The 18,178-nt window shown below is 48.9% G+C and overlaps 2 protein-coding genes across 2 annotated transcripts; both read left to right on the top strand.

Moving 5' to 3' along the window:
- The first annotated feature begins 6,525 nt into the window (after window positions 1-6,525).
- H2AB2 (H2A.B variant histone 2) lies at window positions 6,526-8,142 on the top strand. Its single transcript, XM_005674023.4, has 3 exons — window positions 6,526-6,664; window positions 6,783-7,019; window positions 7,445-8,142. The coding sequence occupies exon 3, from the start codon at window positions 7,680-7,682 to the stop codon at window positions 8,019-8,021; it is 342 nt and encodes a 113-aa protein (XP_005674080.3). The 5' UTR covers window positions 6,526-6,664; window positions 6,783-7,019; window positions 7,445-7,679; the 3' UTR covers window positions 8,022-8,142.
- A 928-nt stretch (window positions 8,143-9,070) lies between these two features.
- On the top strand, window positions 9,071-10,810 carry LOC100516587 (40-kDa huntingtin-associated protein). The gene has a single exon (XM_003135516.5). It carries the CDS (start codon window positions 9,091-9,093, stop codon window positions 10,249-10,251), a length of 1,161 nt encoding a protein of 386 aa, XP_003135564.1. The 5' UTR covers window positions 9,071-9,090; the 3' UTR covers window positions 10,252-10,810.
- Window positions 10,811-18,178: the final 7,368 nt, after the last annotated feature.

Below are 18,178 nucleotides of genomic sequence, written 5' to 3'. Positions count from 1 at the left end.
TGAGCCACAAAGGAATTCCCTTAGAGATGTGTTTTTATGAGAAGGTAAATTTTTTTCCAACCTGGGCAGACAGATGACTCCAGTGTGGGATCCTGAATGAAGCTGGCATCAGCAATTTCTTCCCCTACAGATGTCAATTACCAAATATGGGAAAGGGCATTTGTATCCACTGGCGTCCAGTTCTTAAAAGCAAGAAGGAACCTTTTCTTGGTGCAAAAATAGATCATAGTGGAATAGAGATTCCAAACAGAGAAAGCTATGTAAAAACTTGCTATCTGCTAAGGTGGCACTTCCGATCAGTGGTGAAACACTAGAACATATTTTGGCCACATTCTTGGCCACTTTCTTTTTTTTTTTTTTTTTTTTTTTTGCTATTTCTTGGGCCGCCCCTGTGGCATGTGGAGGTTTCCCAGGCTAGGGGTCGAATCGGAGCCATAGCCACCAGCCTACGCCAGAGCCACAGCAACGCAGGATCCGAGCCGCGTCTGCAACCTACACCACAGCTCACCGCAACACCGGATCGGTAACCCACTGAGCAAGGGCAGGGACCGAACCCGCAACCTCATGGTTCCTAGTCGGATTCGTTAACCGCTGCGCCACGACGGGAACTCCCTTGGCCACTTTCTGACGAGGACTGCCCTGCCTGTCCCATCGCATGTCCCCCGCTTCCGGCTGGGAGCTCCCCAGAAGCACCTTCACCCTTCGCGTTTCTAGCAGCGTCCTGGGCGCGATGATGCATGTGTCCCCCGAGACAGCAGCGGCTCTCTCTCCTGCTCGGCGCTCCTTTCTGAGCCCTCCCCAGAAGCACCTACAGCGCCACACTTCTGGCATGCACCTCAAAACTCTTCCAGCCTCTAGCCATCGCCCACTTTCAAAGTTACTTCCACATGTTTCATTATTTGTTACAGCAGCGCCCCTCTTCTTAGTACCAAATTTGTCTTAGTGGACTCAGGCGGCTATAGCAAAATACTATAAACTGGCTGGCTTAAAACACAGACTTTTTTAAAGCAATGACATTGATTTCATTTGGGGTTTTTTGTCATAGTCGATTTACACCGTTTTCTCAATTTCTGCAACAACACATTTATTTCTCATAATTCTGGAGGCAGAACTCTGAGATTCGAGTGCCAACATAGTCAGATTCTGGCAAGACCTCTTTCCCTGGTTTGCAGGCAGCTGCCTTCCCACTGTGCCCTTACACGGTGGAGAGAGGGCAGCCAGCTCCACCTTCATGACCTCATCTACCCCTAACTGTCGCCCAAAGGCCCCGTCTCCAGATATAGTCGCCTTGCAGGCGGGGGGGGGGGGGGGGGGGGGGGGGGGGTCTCCTCCACAGTTCAGCCCATTTTATTCCAAGTTCTGCCAACTATACTTAAGATTGTGTCGAGAAGAAAATACCTCCTTCGAATCAGTGTTTTAAAACAAGACTGCTATTTATAGTAAAGACATGGGTAAGTGTGTATCAGCCAGGTACCTGGGGATAAGCTTTCTTTTATACAAATTACAACCTAAGATCACCTCCAAGGTCTGCTTTGTGATCAGCATGGTCGGAAGGGCCTTGAGGCAAAAGGAAAATAATACCCAGATTTCACAAGTCAGGAAATTTCAAGAAGACAATAGTGGCTGCCTTGGGCTATGTCTGCCAATATTTCTTCCAAAAACAATACAGAATAACAAGAACACATTTTAATAGGCACTAAAACCACATGGTAAATGTAGATGGAAGACAGAAAAATCCCCAATATAAACCTCAATATAACTCTGAGTTTAAAAGAAGAAAAAAATACTAAATCCCAGCAAGTACTCTCTCACATTCATGCTGCACCACAAACTTTTATGAGCAAGGGTCGGCTGAAAACAGCTGTAGGGAAAAGGGAGTTAGTCAGGGGCCTAAAAATCATTGAAAGAATAATTCTACCACCAGAAAACATTCTAAACTGAGTTAAATATATGCAAAGAAATATTCAGGGATATGAAAAAAAAATCACCTTGATTCAGACTTTTTAAAAAATCAAGAAAAGGAGTTCCCATCATGGCGCAGCAGAAACGAATCCAACTAGGAACCGTGAGGTTGTGGGTTCGATCCCTGGCCTCGCTCAGTGGGTTAAGGATGTGGCGTTGCCGTGAGCTGTGGTGTAGGTCGCAGACAGGGCTCGGATCCTGTGTTGCTGTGGCCCTGGTGTAGGCCGGTGGCTACAGCTCCGATTGGACCCCTAGCCTGGGAACCTCCATATGCCACAAATGCAGCACTAAAAAGCAAAAAATAAAAATAAAAAATCAAGAAAAAACAGAGAAAATTGCTCAAATTAAGAAAATAAATGGAAGAAAAACATAAAATTATCTCAGAAGTAAGGATAAATTAAAAAGTTCCTGGAGTTCCCATTGTGGTGCAGTGGAAACGAAGCCAACTAATATCCATGAGGACGTGGGTTTCATCCCTGGCCTCACTCAGTGGGTTAAGGATCCGGTGTGGCCATGAGCTGTGGTATAGATGGCAGACACAGCTCGGATCCAAATTTGCCATGGCTGTGGTGCAGGTCAGCAGCTGGAGCTCTGATTCTGAAATAGTTTTAACTAAAGAATGACCCCCACCCCTTGGCTAAGAAGGCAGCTGCAAGCCTTTCCAGCTATACTTGTCACTATACCACCCTTCTTGTAATAATGTAACAACCGTGTGCCCTCTGTCCAAGCCAGCAGCCCTGCTAATCAGGTACCCAGCACTGCTCATCAGTTCTGCTTCTGTAACCTTGCTCGCTCAGTTTCTTAGGGAGGAACACTGTCTGCTTGGGGACGGGGGAGGTCCGGGATGCTTACACGGGAAAATCAAGACCTTGTAGTGTATAAAGGTTACTGAGAACAAAGACCTGGGGCTCAGACTCTGAGCCCGCACCGGTGCTGAATAAACCTGGCTTTTCCGTGTCTCCGAGTGCTGCTTGTCTCCTTCCATTGCCACGGTTTTTGAGGTTTCCGCAAGGGTGTAATCAATACAGTTGCCTCACAGTAGCCGTCACATAGTATGATAATGAATTAATTATTATAAGAAATTGTATGGCATACAGTATTACACTCACATGCACAATATCATATTGGAAAACTTGTTATACTTTTTCAGAAACCACTTGCCTGTGATAATAGAATGATACACAGTCTCTCCAGGTAGGAGAGGGGCATCCTATACAAAGTTATAAAGCAGTAAGAAACCGACTCATTATTAACTCTGTATTAAATATAACTCACCTTATGCCTGTGTCTGCACACACCAATCTACACGAGGATGACTTAGGGGATATAGACATCTCATCCAGGTATTGGATTTTCACACACACACACACACACACACACACACACACATTCACATACAGAAGGGAATCATTTATTCATTCTGTGGTGTGACGGTTATTTACTACTCCTTCAGTGTAGACGGATCCTCACAAAGGCTTTCATCCTCTTCTTCCTCACGCTGAGGAGGCTGAGGAGGACAGGAACAAGGAGTGGGTCTTTTTCCCTGGGGGGCGGCAAAGGCACAGCAGGTGAAGGAGCTGGAGGGGGAGAGGCAAGGGCACTCAGTGGAACGCTATGGAAATACATTGTCATTTCTGTATGATTTTTGTGGGTTTTCATTTCTCTAAAAATGTTTTATATGGTACCCATCCTTCTTTCACCATTTGCTTCGGTTTTAGTGCCTGTACCGTGGAAGGGTCCATGTCATAGAAGAAGTCAGAAGCAGGAGCTCCCTCTGTGGCACAGTGGGTTAAGGATCCAGTGTTGTCTCTGAGGAAGCACAGGTTTGATCCTCAGCCCAGTACAGGGGCTTAAAAATCTGTGTCGCCACAGCTGCGCAGCTGCAGCTTGGGTTCATCCCTGGCCTGGGGGATTTCCACATGCTTCGGGTGTGGCCAAAAGTTTTTTAAAAAGTGAGAGGCACTCTCGAATGATCTGAAGCCTTCCGCCAGGCTGCCCGGTGTCAGCCTGTTCTCTTCTTCGCCTTCTTCCTCGGCATCTGGCCCTGGTTCAGAAGCAGTCATCTCCATCAAGTCACCTAGTATTCCTCTGCCGTGGTGACTATTAGTTCTTGAAATTCTCCAGGATCCATATCTTGAAAGCTTTCACCCCCTCGCTTTTTTTTTTTTTTTTTTTTTTGCCATTTTCACAATCTCTTTCATGATTTTTTTTTCTTGATTGGCTTTGTACTAAATACTGTGAAGTCGTGCACCACATCAGGTCACAGTTCTCTCCAGCAGGTAGGTATTGCTTCGGGCTCGAGGTTTCACGGCTTCTTCTCTAGCAGCAATGGCATTTTAATGGTGTGACCCTCCCAGACTTTCATGATGGTCTCTCCACGAGGGTTCTCTGCCACACAACTGACAATCCTTTCCATAGTGTACTGTGTGTAATGACATTTAAAGGTCCCTAGACTCCCTGATTGAGAGGCTGAATTAGAGACATGGTGTCTGGGGCCAAGTAAACCACTTGGGCACTTTTGGTGTTCAACTTATGGGGTTCTGGGTGGTCAGGGACATTGCCCAGTGTCAGAAGAACTTTAAAAGGCAGCTCCTTACCAGCCAGGACTTCCTGACCTCAGGGAAAATGCGTCAATGGAATTAGTCCAGAAAAAGTGTTCTGGTGTCTAGGCCTTTTTCTTGTACAACCAAAAGACTGGCAGAAACTACTTATCTTTTCCCTTTAGGCCCAGGGGTTAGCAGCTTTTAGATGAGGTCAGTCCTGATCACAAACCCAACTACATTTGCACGAAAGAGTAAAGTTAGCCTATCCCTTCCTGCTTTAAATCCTGGTGCTCGCTTCTCTTCCTAATACATGTCCTTTGTGGCATTTTTTTCCAGAAGAGGGCACTTTCATTTGCATTAAAAACCTGTTCAAGTGGCGTTCCCTTCGTGGCACAGTGGAAATGAATCCGACTAGAAACCATGAGGTTGCGGGTTTGATCCCTGGCCTCGATCAGTGAGTCGGGGATCTGCATTGCCATGAGCCATGGAGGAGGCTGCAGATACAGCTCGGATCTGGCATGGCTGTGGCTGTGGTGTAGCCCAGCAGCTGTAGCTCCAATTGGACCCCTAGCCTAGGAACTTCCATATGTCTCGGATGCGGCCCTAAAAAGCAAAAACAAAACAAAAGAAAACAAACAAACAAACAAACCTGTACAGGTTTCTCACCATTTTCTTTTTCTTTCTTTTTTTTTTTTTTTTTTTTTTGTCTTTTTGTCTTTTTGTCTTTTTGTCTTTTCTAGGGCCGCTCCCACGGCATATGGAGGTTCCCAGGCTAGGGGTCTAATCGGAGCTGTAGCCACCGGCCTACACCATAGTCAGAGCAACGCCAGATCGTTAACCCACTGAGCGAGGCCAGGGATTGAACCCGAAACCTCATGGTTCCTAGTCGGATTGGTTAACCACCACGCCACGACAGGAACTCCTCTCACCATTTTCTTAATGGCGTTTGGGAACGGGTCCACTACTTCTTGGATGGCAGAAGTTGCTTCCCCTGTAATCCTGACATTTTTAAGTCTTTCTAAAATTATCAGAATGTTCTGCCTCTGTTTTCCTCTAGGAGTTGTACGGTATCCAGTCTTACATTTAGTTAATTAATCCGTCTTGAGGTTTTGCGTGTATGTGTGTGCGTGTGTTAGAGAATATTCAGGGACTTGATTGGGGCATTTTGATTCTGTTTTTACAATTCAAGTTAGACGAGATCCAAAATTCTCTTGCTTACACAGATCAGGTACGAATTTTGTAGGCCTCTGCTATGGACTGAATTGGGTTCCCTCGAAGTTCCAACAAATGCAACTATATTTGGAGATAAGGCATTTATTACATTTTTAAAAATAGGTATAGTTGATTTACAATATTATAGTAGTTCCAGGATTACAGATAAGGGCTTTGAAGAGGTAATTAAAGTCAAATGAGGTCATAGGGTGAGGCCCTAATCCAATATGATTGGTGTCCTTAAAAAAAGAGGGAGAGAGAGACACTAAAAATACATACAGGTAGAGAAAAGATTATGTGCAGGACATGGTCAAATGACAAAAACCTACCAGTTAAGGAGAGGGACCTCAGGCACAAGCAATCTTCCTATCACTTTGCCCTTGGGCTCCTAGCCTCCAGAATTGGGAGAAATAACTTCATGTTGTTTAAGCCACACAGTATGTGGTACTCATTATGGCAGCCCTGGCTAAGCAACAACTTCCTATATTTCTCTTCGAGGAACACTGTGCTCAACTAGGCAACATTATCGGCCTCTGCGACTCAAACTATTCTGATCGCTGCTTTGACTCTACTGTGCTTTAGGGTAATTACACCAACTGCCAAACTCAGTGGCAGCACGTCCAATGCAAGTTGTGGCCTACAGAAAAGAGTGCTCAGGTAGCTCTTCAAAGATACTGGGGCTCTCCTCAAAAATTTATCACCCAGAGCTGTGAAAGGTGTATGCAATCCCTACTGAAACCCCAGTGCCCTGCTTTACAGAAGTGTCACAGCCAACGCTGAATGCATCCGGAATTTCCAGGGACCTTGACTAGCCCACGTCATCCTGGAAGAGAAGGAAACAGCTGGAGGACTCGCACGTCCCTATTTCAAACCTTAGGATAAAGCTCCAGTTATCAAAGCTGGGTGGTACCAGCCTAAGGGGAGACCCGTTTGCCAACGAGAGAGAGGTAAGAGTCCAGAACTAAACCCCGAAAAGCCATTCGTGGGTATAAGCCCAGGAGAACGGAAAAGAGGTGTTCAAAGAGGAGCCTGGACGGAGGGTTCACCACAGCCTCTTCCCAACAGGCACAAGGCGCGAGTCCCCCAAACGTCCACCGAGGGACGATGGCATCCGCCGCCTAAGCGATGACGAGAGTCAGGCAGCGGACCGCCATTCAGCCAGGAAAGGACCGTGGTGCCGCTTCGTGCCATCAGGGGAGGAACGCTGATGCCAACGTTATGCGAAGGGAAAGCTGCCAGACACAGAAGACCACCTGCTTATTGGAGGGGTGCCTCTCTAGGAACAAGGGTCCCTGGAAGCCGGTGAGCTGTTGCCTGGGTACTCCAGGGGCGGGGGGGGGCGAGGTGTGTGGGGGTGGAGGGCACTCAGGAGGGGGCGGGGGGACAGACGGCTTGGAGGGTACAGGGTTTCTTTGCGGGGGTGGGGGGGCGCCAAGGTTTGGGAAGTAGATCGTCGTGACGGTGGCCCGGCCCCACCAGTGTATTCTTGGTGCCCCTGGATGGTCCGCCACTGGTCCTCTTCTCGGGACCAAGCTCCCATCCCGGGCAACGTGAGAGTTCCCTCGGAAAGAGAGGGTCCCGGGAGCAGGGGCGGCAGGGTCCTGCCAGCGCCATTTCGGGGCAGGCCCAGGCCTGCGGGGGGTCGGGGTGCGGGGTGCGGGGGTGCGGGGGTGCGGGGTGAGGGTGGGTTCCGGGCGAGCAGTGACCTCCCCGGATGTACGTGTCAGAGCGCGAGCACCCCGACCAATGAGGGGCCGCCCCGACCCGTGGTCGCTGGGCTACGCAGTGGAGGCCCGAGGGGAGCGGTTGTCTTGAGACGTCGCGACCAGCTGGCACCTCCCAGGGCACCTCGGCGCACCTCGTGGCACCTCTTGGAGCTCATCGCGCTGCACCCCACGGCAGAGGTAGCTAGGCCCGTCGGTCGGTCCGTCGGAGAAGGCGCCCCCAACGCCCAGCCGCCGCATGCCCGGGAAAAGGAGCCGTCGAAAGTCACCCGGTCGCCAGGGGCGGACCTGCGCCCGCACCACCCGAGCCGGGCTGTCCGCCTCCGTGAGCCACATGGAGCGCCTCCTGCGGGAGGGCCCCTACGCCCAGTGCCTGAGCTCGTCCGCCCGGGTCTTCCTCGCGGCCACCATCGAGTACCTGACGGCCAGGGTCCTGGAGCTGGCGGGCGACGAGGCCCAGATTGTGGGTAGGAGGTGCATCACCCCAGAGCTGGTGGCCATGGCGGTCCACAACAACGCCCTGCTCAGCGCCTTCTTCGGAACCCTCGCCATCTCGCAAGTGGCCCCGACCCAGGAGTAGCTGCCCGACGCGCCCTGGATGTCCTGGCCCCAGCCCCTCACAGCCCCGGAAGCCCCGGCCTGCCTCCCTGCCTGCCTCCTCGGGCAGACTCGTTGCCAGGCAATACACGTGTTTAAAGAAACCCTCGTGCGTGCTTCGGTCACTCGGCGTGGGGGTGGGAGGCGGCGGGGCTGGGACGTCGCTTCCTGGAGGGACAGGGGGCGAGAGTCGGGCCGGGGGTGGGCGAGGGGTCGGAGTCGGGCGGGGGCAGAGGGTGACAGGGCCTGGGGTGGCCCTGGGTGTGAGGCTGGCCAGGGTGGGGTCTGGGGTGAGGCTGGGCTACGACGAGCTCCTCGGTTGGCCCTGAGCAAGGCGGAGCCAGGCGACGTCCCCAGACGGACCGGGTTCCTCGTGGCGCAGCTCAGGACCGTGCGGGGCGTGGTCATGGGGCGAACCTGCCAGGGCCACCGACGACGGCGGTGCGGGGTGGACGGGTGGCTGCCCAGAGGGGCTGGCGTGGACTCCAGCGGGGCCGGGGCTTTGGCGGGAAGATTGGGTCGGGATGGGGGGCGGGTTGGGCGGGACACCGTCAGGAACTAGGCAAGTCGCAACGAGGGTCCAGCGGGATCGAGATTAGTTGCTGCTGCACGAGGTGATGGATATTAACTAAATTCATCGCGGTAAGTATTTTGCAACCTATGGATGCCAGCGCACGTGTGCTGTACACCTCAAAAAGAAAGAAGCGTTTCGTTTTGGGCCACCTTCCCGTGGAGATGCCAGGAGGTGCCCTGCGTAGCAACCTGAGTGAGCGAGCGGTCACCTAGCAACAGCGAGCGCCCGTCCAGGCCCGGACTTTAAATAAGAGTCCCGATTGGCAGACGCCGCCGCAGCCAGTTCCGGCCCGGGCTCCGAAGTCGCTATTTTGCATATCACCAGGGCGACGAGGAACGCTGGGGCGGCTGGGGCGGCCCAGCCCGCCCCGCGCGCGGGGGGACCTGCGCTCGACGCAGGGCACGTCGCAGCCCGAGGCCGTCGCGGAGCCCGTGCGCCCGGCTGCGTCAGCGCGCCCGGAAGCGCTGGCCTGGCGAACATGGCGGCGTCCGCGGCCGGCCTGGGCGGCGGAGCGGGCCCGGGGCCCGAGTCCGGGGACTTCCTGGCCCGGTACCGCCAGGTGTCGAGCAAGCTGAAGAAGCGGTTCCTGCGGAAGCCGAACGTGGCGGAGGCCGGCGAGCAGTTCGGCCAGCTGGGCCGCGAGCTGCGCGCCCAGGAGTGCCTGCCGTACGCGGCCTGGTGCCAGCTGGCGGTGGCGCGCTGCCAGCAGGCGCTCTTCCACGGGCCCGGGGAGGCGCTGGCGCTCACCGAGGCCGCGCGCCTCTTCCTGCGGCAGGAGCGCGACGCGCGCCAGCGCCTGGCCTGCCCCGCCGCCTACGGGGAGCCCCTGCAGGCCGCCGCCAGCGCCCTGGGCGCCGCCGTGCGCCTGCACCTGGAGCTGGGCCAGCCGGCCGCCGCCGCCGCCCTGTGCCTGGAGCTGGCGGCCGCCCTGCGCGACCTGGGCCAGCCGGCCGCCGCCGCCGGCCACTTCCAGCGCGCCGCCCAGCTGCTGCTGCCCCAGCTGCCCCTGGCCGCCCTGCAGGCGCTCGGCGACGCCGCCTCCTGCCAGCTGCTGGCGCGCGACTACAGCGGCGCCTTGGCGGTCTTCACGCGCATGCAGCGCCTGGCGTGGGAGCACGGCAGCCACCCGGTGCAGGTGCCGCCGCCGCCGCCGCCGCCGCCGCCGGCGGCCCTGTCGCAGCCGCAGCACCAGCCGAGGCCGCCGGGGCTCCAGCCCGGGTCCCGCGCGGCCGCCGCCCTGCCGCTGGCGCTGCCCCCCGCCAGCGCGGGTTCTGCGGCCGCGCCCTCTCCCGCCGCGCTGGGCGCCTTCTCGGACGTGCTGGTCCGCTGCGAGGTGTCGCGCGTGCTGCTGCTGCTGCTCCTGCAGCCACCGCCCGCCAAGCTCCTGCCGGAACACGCGCACACCCTGGAGAAGTACTCCTGGGAGGCCTTCGACAGCCACGGGCAGGAGAGCAGTGGCCAGCTGCCCGAGGAGCTCTTCCTGCTGCTGCAGTCCTTGGTCATGGCCACCCACGAAAAGGACACGGAAGCGGTCAAGTCGCTGCAGGTGGAGATGTGGCCCCTGTTGAGTGCCGAGCAGAACCACCTCCTTCACCTCGTTCTGCAGGAAACCATCTGGCCCTCTGGACAGGGGATCTGAAGCGCCGCCAGTCTCCACCAAGGGACTGGTTCCCTGTTAGCCAACCGCACGCACCCGCCTCTGCGTTTAGGGGGAAATAAAGACGTTGACCCGGCGCTCCGGCCTGTGCAGCTGCTTATTCCTCTGGCCACCACGGGAATTGAGTTGACGAAAAGGGACCTTGTTTCCGTAAGAGTGGCCGACAAAACCACCGTGATAGAATGGGGCAGAGAACGCGGCTCTCTTCCCCCCAAACTGCAACATAAAAATGACAGTCCCTTCTGTCGCTTCCGTCTTCCCTTCTCACCCATCTGTGTGTCCACCCCCCCCCCGCCCCCGCCGGCCCCCGCATCCCTGTTTCTTAGTGAGGACTCGTTTGCACAGCTCTGGCTCAGTACTTCAGCGGACTCTGATTCCTTAGCGTATTTCGACGTCTGCCTGTGTCAGGCCGCAATTCCTCCCTTCTTTCCTGCGCCCCATATGCGATCACTTGGCGATCTCGCGGGAATCATTTGATTCGGTACCACGCTGCTGTCACTGGTGCCCTGAATCCACGATAAAGCCATGCTGGCACTCCTAACTTGTGGTTTTCGATTTACTTCAACTGTAAAGCGGGAGTCGCTTATCTACCTGTCAGGAGACAGAAAGCAGAAACAGGTCGTTCCCTTTTAGCGCCAAGATGCATTTGTTCCTTTGAAACTGGCAGTGTGCCTGGCATGTGGGCCAGGAATCTACAGAGATCCTTTGCCGCGTGGTCCTTACTCAGATGCAACGCAAATGCTTCCGTGCAGAGCGGGGTGGAGGTGGGATGGGCGCCAGGGCAAAGGTGTCAGGTGTGCCTTCACATTCTCAGGTCCCTGTTCGGTTCTGAGAGGTACGAATGATCCACATGCCGGCTTTTACTGGTAGCACGGATCCTTCCGCAACGCTTTAGTCACACACGTAACGTCAGCATGGCCTTTGGGACTGTGTGATCCTGTATGGGCCAGACCGTGACCTTGTTCCCCCAAAGCGGGACGGCGGTCCGCTTTTAGAGACGAAATTTCCCAGGCTTTTTTGGGCCAAGCGCTGCGTGCGAAGCGCCGGAGCCGTTTTCTCGAATTCGTTTTCTTCGGTGATAATGAGAACGCTTCAGAATATAATCTCGTTCTCAGTCATTCGCCCTGGGGAGAATGCCTCCTTTAGGCTGAAGTTGCAAGCAGCACTCATCTTCAGGGCTGAGATTGAAGGACACAGTAGATTTGGGATTTGCACGCTTCGTGGGGGAGGAGGAATAGGTGGGGAGTGGTCTCCCTGGGTTACGTGTCCCCACACGGGTGGGACTTCCAGGGGAGTCTCCACTTGTGCTTCCACACCGTGGCAGCCCCGGCTGATGGAACAGGCGAGAGGCCCCGTTGAGACAGATTCTGCCACGGCGCCGGTGCTCTCACCTAGCTGCCAGGAAGGGTCCTTCTGAGCCCTTAAGAGTCTCGGCCGACTTACTGCCCAAGTGGTGACGGTGGTGCTCCTTTGTGCTTCTGCTTTTTCTGGCACACTCTGCTCAACCTGGGCTGCGGGCCTGGCCGGCTGCCCCACTGTCCCGTGACAAGAACGCTTCGGAATTAGGAAATGTGACTGGTGATGGCATCTGGGTTTGGGCTCAAGGACAAGCCTGCTGAGACCTCTGGTCTAAACTCCTTGCATTCAGGAGAGGGAGAGAGTTTATTCCAAAATAGAATTTTACCTAATTTTAAAAATCACATGTTCATGAATTGATGTCAATTATTAACAGTACCTATCTCTCTTAAAAGATATATTAAAAAATGAAGTCTATGGAGTTCCCATTGTGGATCAACGGTAATGCACCTGACTGGCACCCATGAGGACACAGGTTCGATCCCTGGCCTCGCTCAGTGAGTTACAGATCCGGCGTTGCCATGAGCTCTGGTGTAGTTCACAGCCACGGCTCAGTCTGGCATTGCTGTAGCTGTGGTGTAGGCCAGCAGCTGCAGCTCCGATTTGACCCTTGGCCTGGGACCTTCCATGTGCCGCAGCCACAGCCCTAAAAAGTTTTTTTTAAAAGGGGAATATATAAAATCTTGTTACAGACCAGCCTTAACAGATAAGCATTTGAATTTGATTGGATGGTAAAGGGAACACTAACTTTGAACTGTAGTTAAGCAAAAGATTCCCCCCACCCGAAAAACATTGTAATTTTCTCATGAGTAGACCTGTATTACAAAAAAAAAGTAATTATTTTATTGTATTTTTAATTCTCTTTATGTAGATACCTACATGATATTCTCAACTTTGGCCCCTGGCCTATCAAGTTTAAAACATTTGCTTTTTAGTTCTTTGCAGAAGATTGCAAACCCTGGCAGAATTGGCAATCTCTAGAATATTAATATTAAAACTACCTCCGGGAGTTCCCTTCGTGGCTCAGCGGTTAACGAACCTGACTAGGATCCATGAGGATGCAGGTTTGATCCCTGCCCTTGCTCCACGGGTCGGGGATCTGGCGTTGCCGTGAGCTGTGGTGCAGATTGCAGACGTGGCTCAGATGTGGCGTGGCTGTGGCTGTGGTGTAGGCTGGCGGCTCTAGCTCCAATTGGACCCCTAGCCTGGGAACCTCCATGTGCCGCGGGAGCGGCCCTAGAAAAGGCAAAAAGACAAAAACAAAACAAAGCAAAAACTACCTGAAAAGATCCCAGAATTCAATCAAGTAAGAGGATATAAATTTAACCCAGAGAAATCACTAGACTTCACAAGTATATTCCCAGTTACCTATTAGAGGACATGAGGGTGGAGAAACCACCACCGACATAACAGCAAGAATGATGAACTATTTAGGAATCAATAAGAACTATTCAAACCTCTAGTAGAAAAAACCCTCCCGAAAGACAGAAATGAACATTTCAGCATGTGGAAAGGCCTCCCTTGTTCTTGTCTACGGTGACTCAACACCGTGAAGATGTTGATTCTCTGTAAAGTAACTTTATATATATTGCAATTCCAATAAATGTTCCGACGAGCTTTTTTATGGACCTAGACATACTAAGTTCATATGAAAAAACAAACATGAAGGAATAGCCAGACAAACTCTGAAAAAGGAAAAACTATGAGGGAAACGTAGACAGATACTAAAATATTAAAATATTTTAATTTTCATTTTAATTAATAAAATGCCTGTAAGTAAAGCAGTGGGATAGTAGCGCACAAAAGACAGACTGTGAAGTGAACAGAGTGTCCAAAAAGAGACCCGAATACATATGAGCATTTAGTGTAAGATAAAGATGCATCTTGAATCTCTAGAGGAAAAATGCATATTTTAATAAATAGTTCTGGGACAGCTGGACAGCTATTTAGAAAAAGATAAAGTAGATCCATATCTCCCACCATATAAACTCCAAATTTATAGGGGTCTAAATATCAAAAAACGAAGCCCTGCAAGTATCAAGAGAAAACATTAGACGATTTTTCTTCAGCCTTAATGAAGGGAAATGCTTTCTACTATGACTTAAAACCAGATGAAATAAAATTTTAACTTTGGTCAATTTGACTTCTTAAAAAAATTTTTAATGAAAAACCTTTACATGGGTAAAAAAAGACCATAAACAAAGTCAAAAGACAACTAAATGGGAAAAAATATTTGCAACATACATTTCAGATTAAAAGCTAATACCTCTAATTCATAAATACATATCCATTTATGTCTTGTATACATTTTTCCATTGGGATTTTGATCCTTTGTCCCTCAATTTTATATTTATATATTTATTTATTTAAGTTTATGTATTTACAAATATATGTTTATTTCTATAGAAGAAACACAGAAAGGTAACATTTGTTAGCCACGAAGGGTGAAAAGGAGGAAGTTTTTTCGATAGCATTGACTTTTATAATCATGTTAATGTTCTACCCATTAAAAAAACAGAAAGTAAAATCAACAATGACAGGAGAACAATAAAACTAAATGAAAACCCCCCAAAAATTAATTCAACTATACTGCGCATAATTAACAAACACACTCACAGGGAAAAAAATGACCAGTATTTTTTAATGCAGTTCTTTGGCTGTGTAGTCTCAACCTAAAAAACACACAAAATACCAATAATGTCTTGAACTCTTCTTAATAGACTTTCTTTTTTGGGGGGGGGCATACCAGTGGCACATGGAGGTTCCCAGGCTAGGGGTCCAATCAGAGCTGCAGCTGTCGGCCTACACCCCAGCCACAGCCACGCCAGATCTGAGCCACATCTGCAACCTACACCACAGCTCACCAGCTCACAGCAACCCCGGATCTTTTAACCCAATGAGCGAGGCCGGGGATCGAACCTGTGTCCTCATGGAGGCTAGTCAGATTCATTTCTGCTGAGCCACGACAGAAACTCCAATAGACTTTCTTTTCAAAGGGATATGAGAATAACAATTCTGAAACTATTTTGTTGGGGGGAGGGGTGTCTTTTTTTTTCTTAGGGCCGCAGCACACACACAAAAAACAGCACCAGTAAAAATGTTTATTAATTATAAAAGACTGCATAAATGTATACTTTTCTCCTTTTTCGAACTGATTTTAAAAATTATATAATACACTATATGGTATACTGTTGAGCCTATAACATATACGATGAAATATATTTGCCAAAAGCAATGCAAAAGAGGTAGGTGGGAGTCAAGCTATATTGGACTAAGGAAATGACTACAGATGGCAATAACTATAACAACATATTGTTGGATTTGTAATATTAATAGACTTAATAGATATAACAGTAATATCATTAAAAGGGAGAAAAGAGAATAGAGCTATATAGGAGTGATGTTTCTATACATTATATAGAATATACATATGGAATAAGGTAATATACATCTGAAGGTTTTTCTGACAAGCAACCAATAAAAAAAAAAACCTCAAAAATACAGTGAAACATCATTTAAAAATTGCAAATGCTACATTAGAAAATATTCACTTGGAGTTCCCGTCATGGCACAGTGGTTAAGGAATCTAAGAACCATGAGATTGTGGGTTCGATCCCTGGCCTCACTCAGTGGGTTAAAGATCCAGCGTTGCCATGAGCTGGGGTGTAGGTCACACACGCAGCTCGGATCCGGCGTTGCTGTGGCTGTGGTGTAGGCTGGCGGCTACAGCTCCGATTGGACCCCTAGCCTGGGAACCTCCAGATGCTGAGGGAGCAGCCCTAGAAAAGGCAAAAAGACAAAAAAAAATTCACTTAATGCAAAAAAAAAGCAATAAAGGAGAAATAGAGGAACAATAAAAGCCCATATATAGAAATGAAAAAATAAAATAAACTATAGCAATGATAACAATAATAACAATCTAGTAAAAAAAAAAAAAAAACACAAGCTGATTGTGAGATTGAATACTAGTCGGATTCCCATAATGGGAACTCCAAAAGAAATTTTAAAAGACCTAAATATAAAGACAGATATTCTTTTTTTTTCTTTAAGGATAGATATTCTATGTTCAAGGATTGGAAGACAATGTTGTTAAGATGGCGGTATTCCCCAGTTTGATCTACAGATTTAATGAAATCGCAATCAATATCATAGCTGCCCTATTTTCAGAAACTGACAAGCTGATTTTAAAATTTATATGGAACTGAAAGGGGACCCAAATAGCCAAAAACAATCTTGCAAAAGAAGAACACAGTAGGAGAATTCATACTTCCGGATTTTTAAACTTACTCCAAATAATCAAGACAATGTGGTACTGGCATAAGACCTGACATAGTCCAAAGGAATGAAATTGAAAGTCCAGAAATAAACCAGTCTATGGTAAACTGATTTTCAACAAGGGTGCCAAAATCATCAATGGGAAAAGAATCGTCTTTCCAACGAATAGTGATTAGACAACTAGGTATCCACATGCAAAAGAATGCAGCTGGACCTCTACCTCACAGCATATATAAAAATTAACATAAAATGGATCACAGATTAAGTGTATGAGCTAAAACTACAAAGCTCTTAGAAGAATGCAGAGGAGTAAATCTTCACAAACTTGAATCTGGCAAAATATTCTTACACATGACACCAGAAGCACAAGTAACAAAAGAAAAAAATAGATAATCTTTACTTCATCAACATTGAAAACTTTGTGCTTCAAAGAACACCCTTAAGAAAGTTCAAAAAGGACACAGAGAATGGGAGAAAATATTTACAAATCACGTATCTGAGAAGGGACTTATACCTACAATGTGTAAAGAATTCTTACAAGTCAATAATAAAAAGATAAATAATCCAGTTTAAAAATAGGCACTGTGGCACAATGGGATCTGCAGCGTCTTGAAAGCACTGGGACAAAAGATCCATCCCCTGCCGGGCACAGTGGGTCAAGGGTCCCGCCTCGCTGCCGCTGCAACTTAGATTGAAACTAGGCTGGCGTCTGATCCCGGGCTTGGGAACTCCATATGCCTCGGGCCGGCCAAAAAAGAAAAAAGTTAAAATAAATAAATCAATAAATAAAAATGGGCAGAGGGTCAGAGTGTACCTTTCTCCAAGGAAGATATGTAAATGGCCAATAAGAATGTGAAAACATGCACATTCACTAGTCTTCAGGGAAATGTGAATCAAAACCACAATCAGCTATCACTTCATACCCACTAAGATGTCTAGAACCAAAAAGTTAGAAAATAACAAGCGTTGGGAGAAGACGGGGAACACACGTCTTCCCTGGCGCAGCCTCCGTGGAAAACAGTCTGGCATTTCTTCAAGGGACTTAACATAGAGCTACCCCAGGACACAGGAATGCCGCTCTTAGGTTTAAACCTGAAAAAGTGCAAAGCATGAATTCAAACAAAAACTTGTCCAAGAATCTTCACAATAGCCAAAAGGCAGAAACAATCCAATCGTCCATCGATAGAAAAATGGATAAACAAAACGTAGTATGTCACACAAGGGAAAATTATTCAGTCATAAAAAGGAATGCGGGGTTCCCACTGTGGCTCAGAAGAAATGAATCTGAACAGCATCCATGAGGATGCAGGTTTGATCCCAGGCCTCGCTCAGTGGGTTAAGGATCCGGCGTTGCCGTGAACTGTGGCACAGGCCAGCAGCTGCAGCTCAGACTTGACCCCTAGCCTGGGAACCTCCATATGCCGAGGGTGTGACCCTAAAAAGATAAAAATAAATAAAGAGGAATGAAGTCCTGATACATGTTAGGAGATGTGGATGAACCTCTAAAACACGCTAAGGGAAAGAAGCCAGTTACGAAAGTCCACACATTGAATGATCCCATTAACTACATCAGACTGGCAAGTATTATGAAAGAGTATCACATATGATGCTTGAAATAATGCCAAAAATAGTCTTTTCACGCATTGCCGCCTAGAATTTAAATTTAGCTAAATATTTTTGCCAAGCATAATGCCCATATTTATAGTATTTTAAATATTTATACTCTTTGACTTCCTGGTCTTTCTTGCATGTCATAGAGATAATATATATGTGACTACACTTGAGAGATAATTGCAGCAAAAGGAAAAGGGAACGGGAAAAATGTCTGTGATGCTCTATCGATTGCAAAAAGCAAGTGTCAAAGTAATGATCCGATGTGACACAATTTTTGTAAAATCAAACAGCAGTAAATGTATATATGTATGTATCTTTTCATAGAAATACACGTGGAAGAATATATACCAAACGGTTAATATCTTTGGGGAGGTAGGCAGCAGATAATTATAGACTTTCGTTTTTGTGTATATTGTTGTATTGTTTCGTTAGTGTTAATGAAGGCTTATTAACTTTTGCAATTTGAAAGACAGAGAATACTTCTAATTTAAAAAGAAAGGATGAGTGGAGGAACGCGAAAGGAAAGGACTGAGCTGTTTTCGAGGCCATTTCTGTGTGCGCTCCTCTTACAGACAGTGCGGCCCTTGGAGTCGCCTCTACATGGAGAATTACAGTAGCCCTGTTGTCAGTGATGAGTCAGAGTGCGTGGTGCTGATGCTGCTGC

This window comes from Sus scrofa, chromosome X, assembly GCF_054392235.1.
Source record: "Sus scrofa isolate SSC_HxYL_T2T_F1_AM1 chromosome X, Sscrofa_HxYL_maternal_Yorkshire_Landrace_v2.0, whole genome shotgun sequence".
Taxonomy (NCBI): domain Eukaryota; kingdom Metazoa; phylum Chordata; class Mammalia; order Artiodactyla; family Suidae; genus Sus; species Sus scrofa.
Note: the sequence above shows the minus strand (reverse complement) of the source record. Positions and strands in the feature narration are given on the sequence as shown.

Bases quoted from the DNA above. Each gene is read 5' to 3' on its own strand.
- H2AB2 (XM_005674023.4), top strand. From the start codon at position 7,680: ATGCCCGGGAAAAGGAGCCGTCGAAAGTCACCCGGTCGCCAGGGGCGG.
- LOC100516587 (XM_003135516.5), top strand. From the start codon at position 9,091: ATGGCGGCGTCCGCGGCCGGCCTGGGCGGCGGAGCGGGCCCGGGGCCC.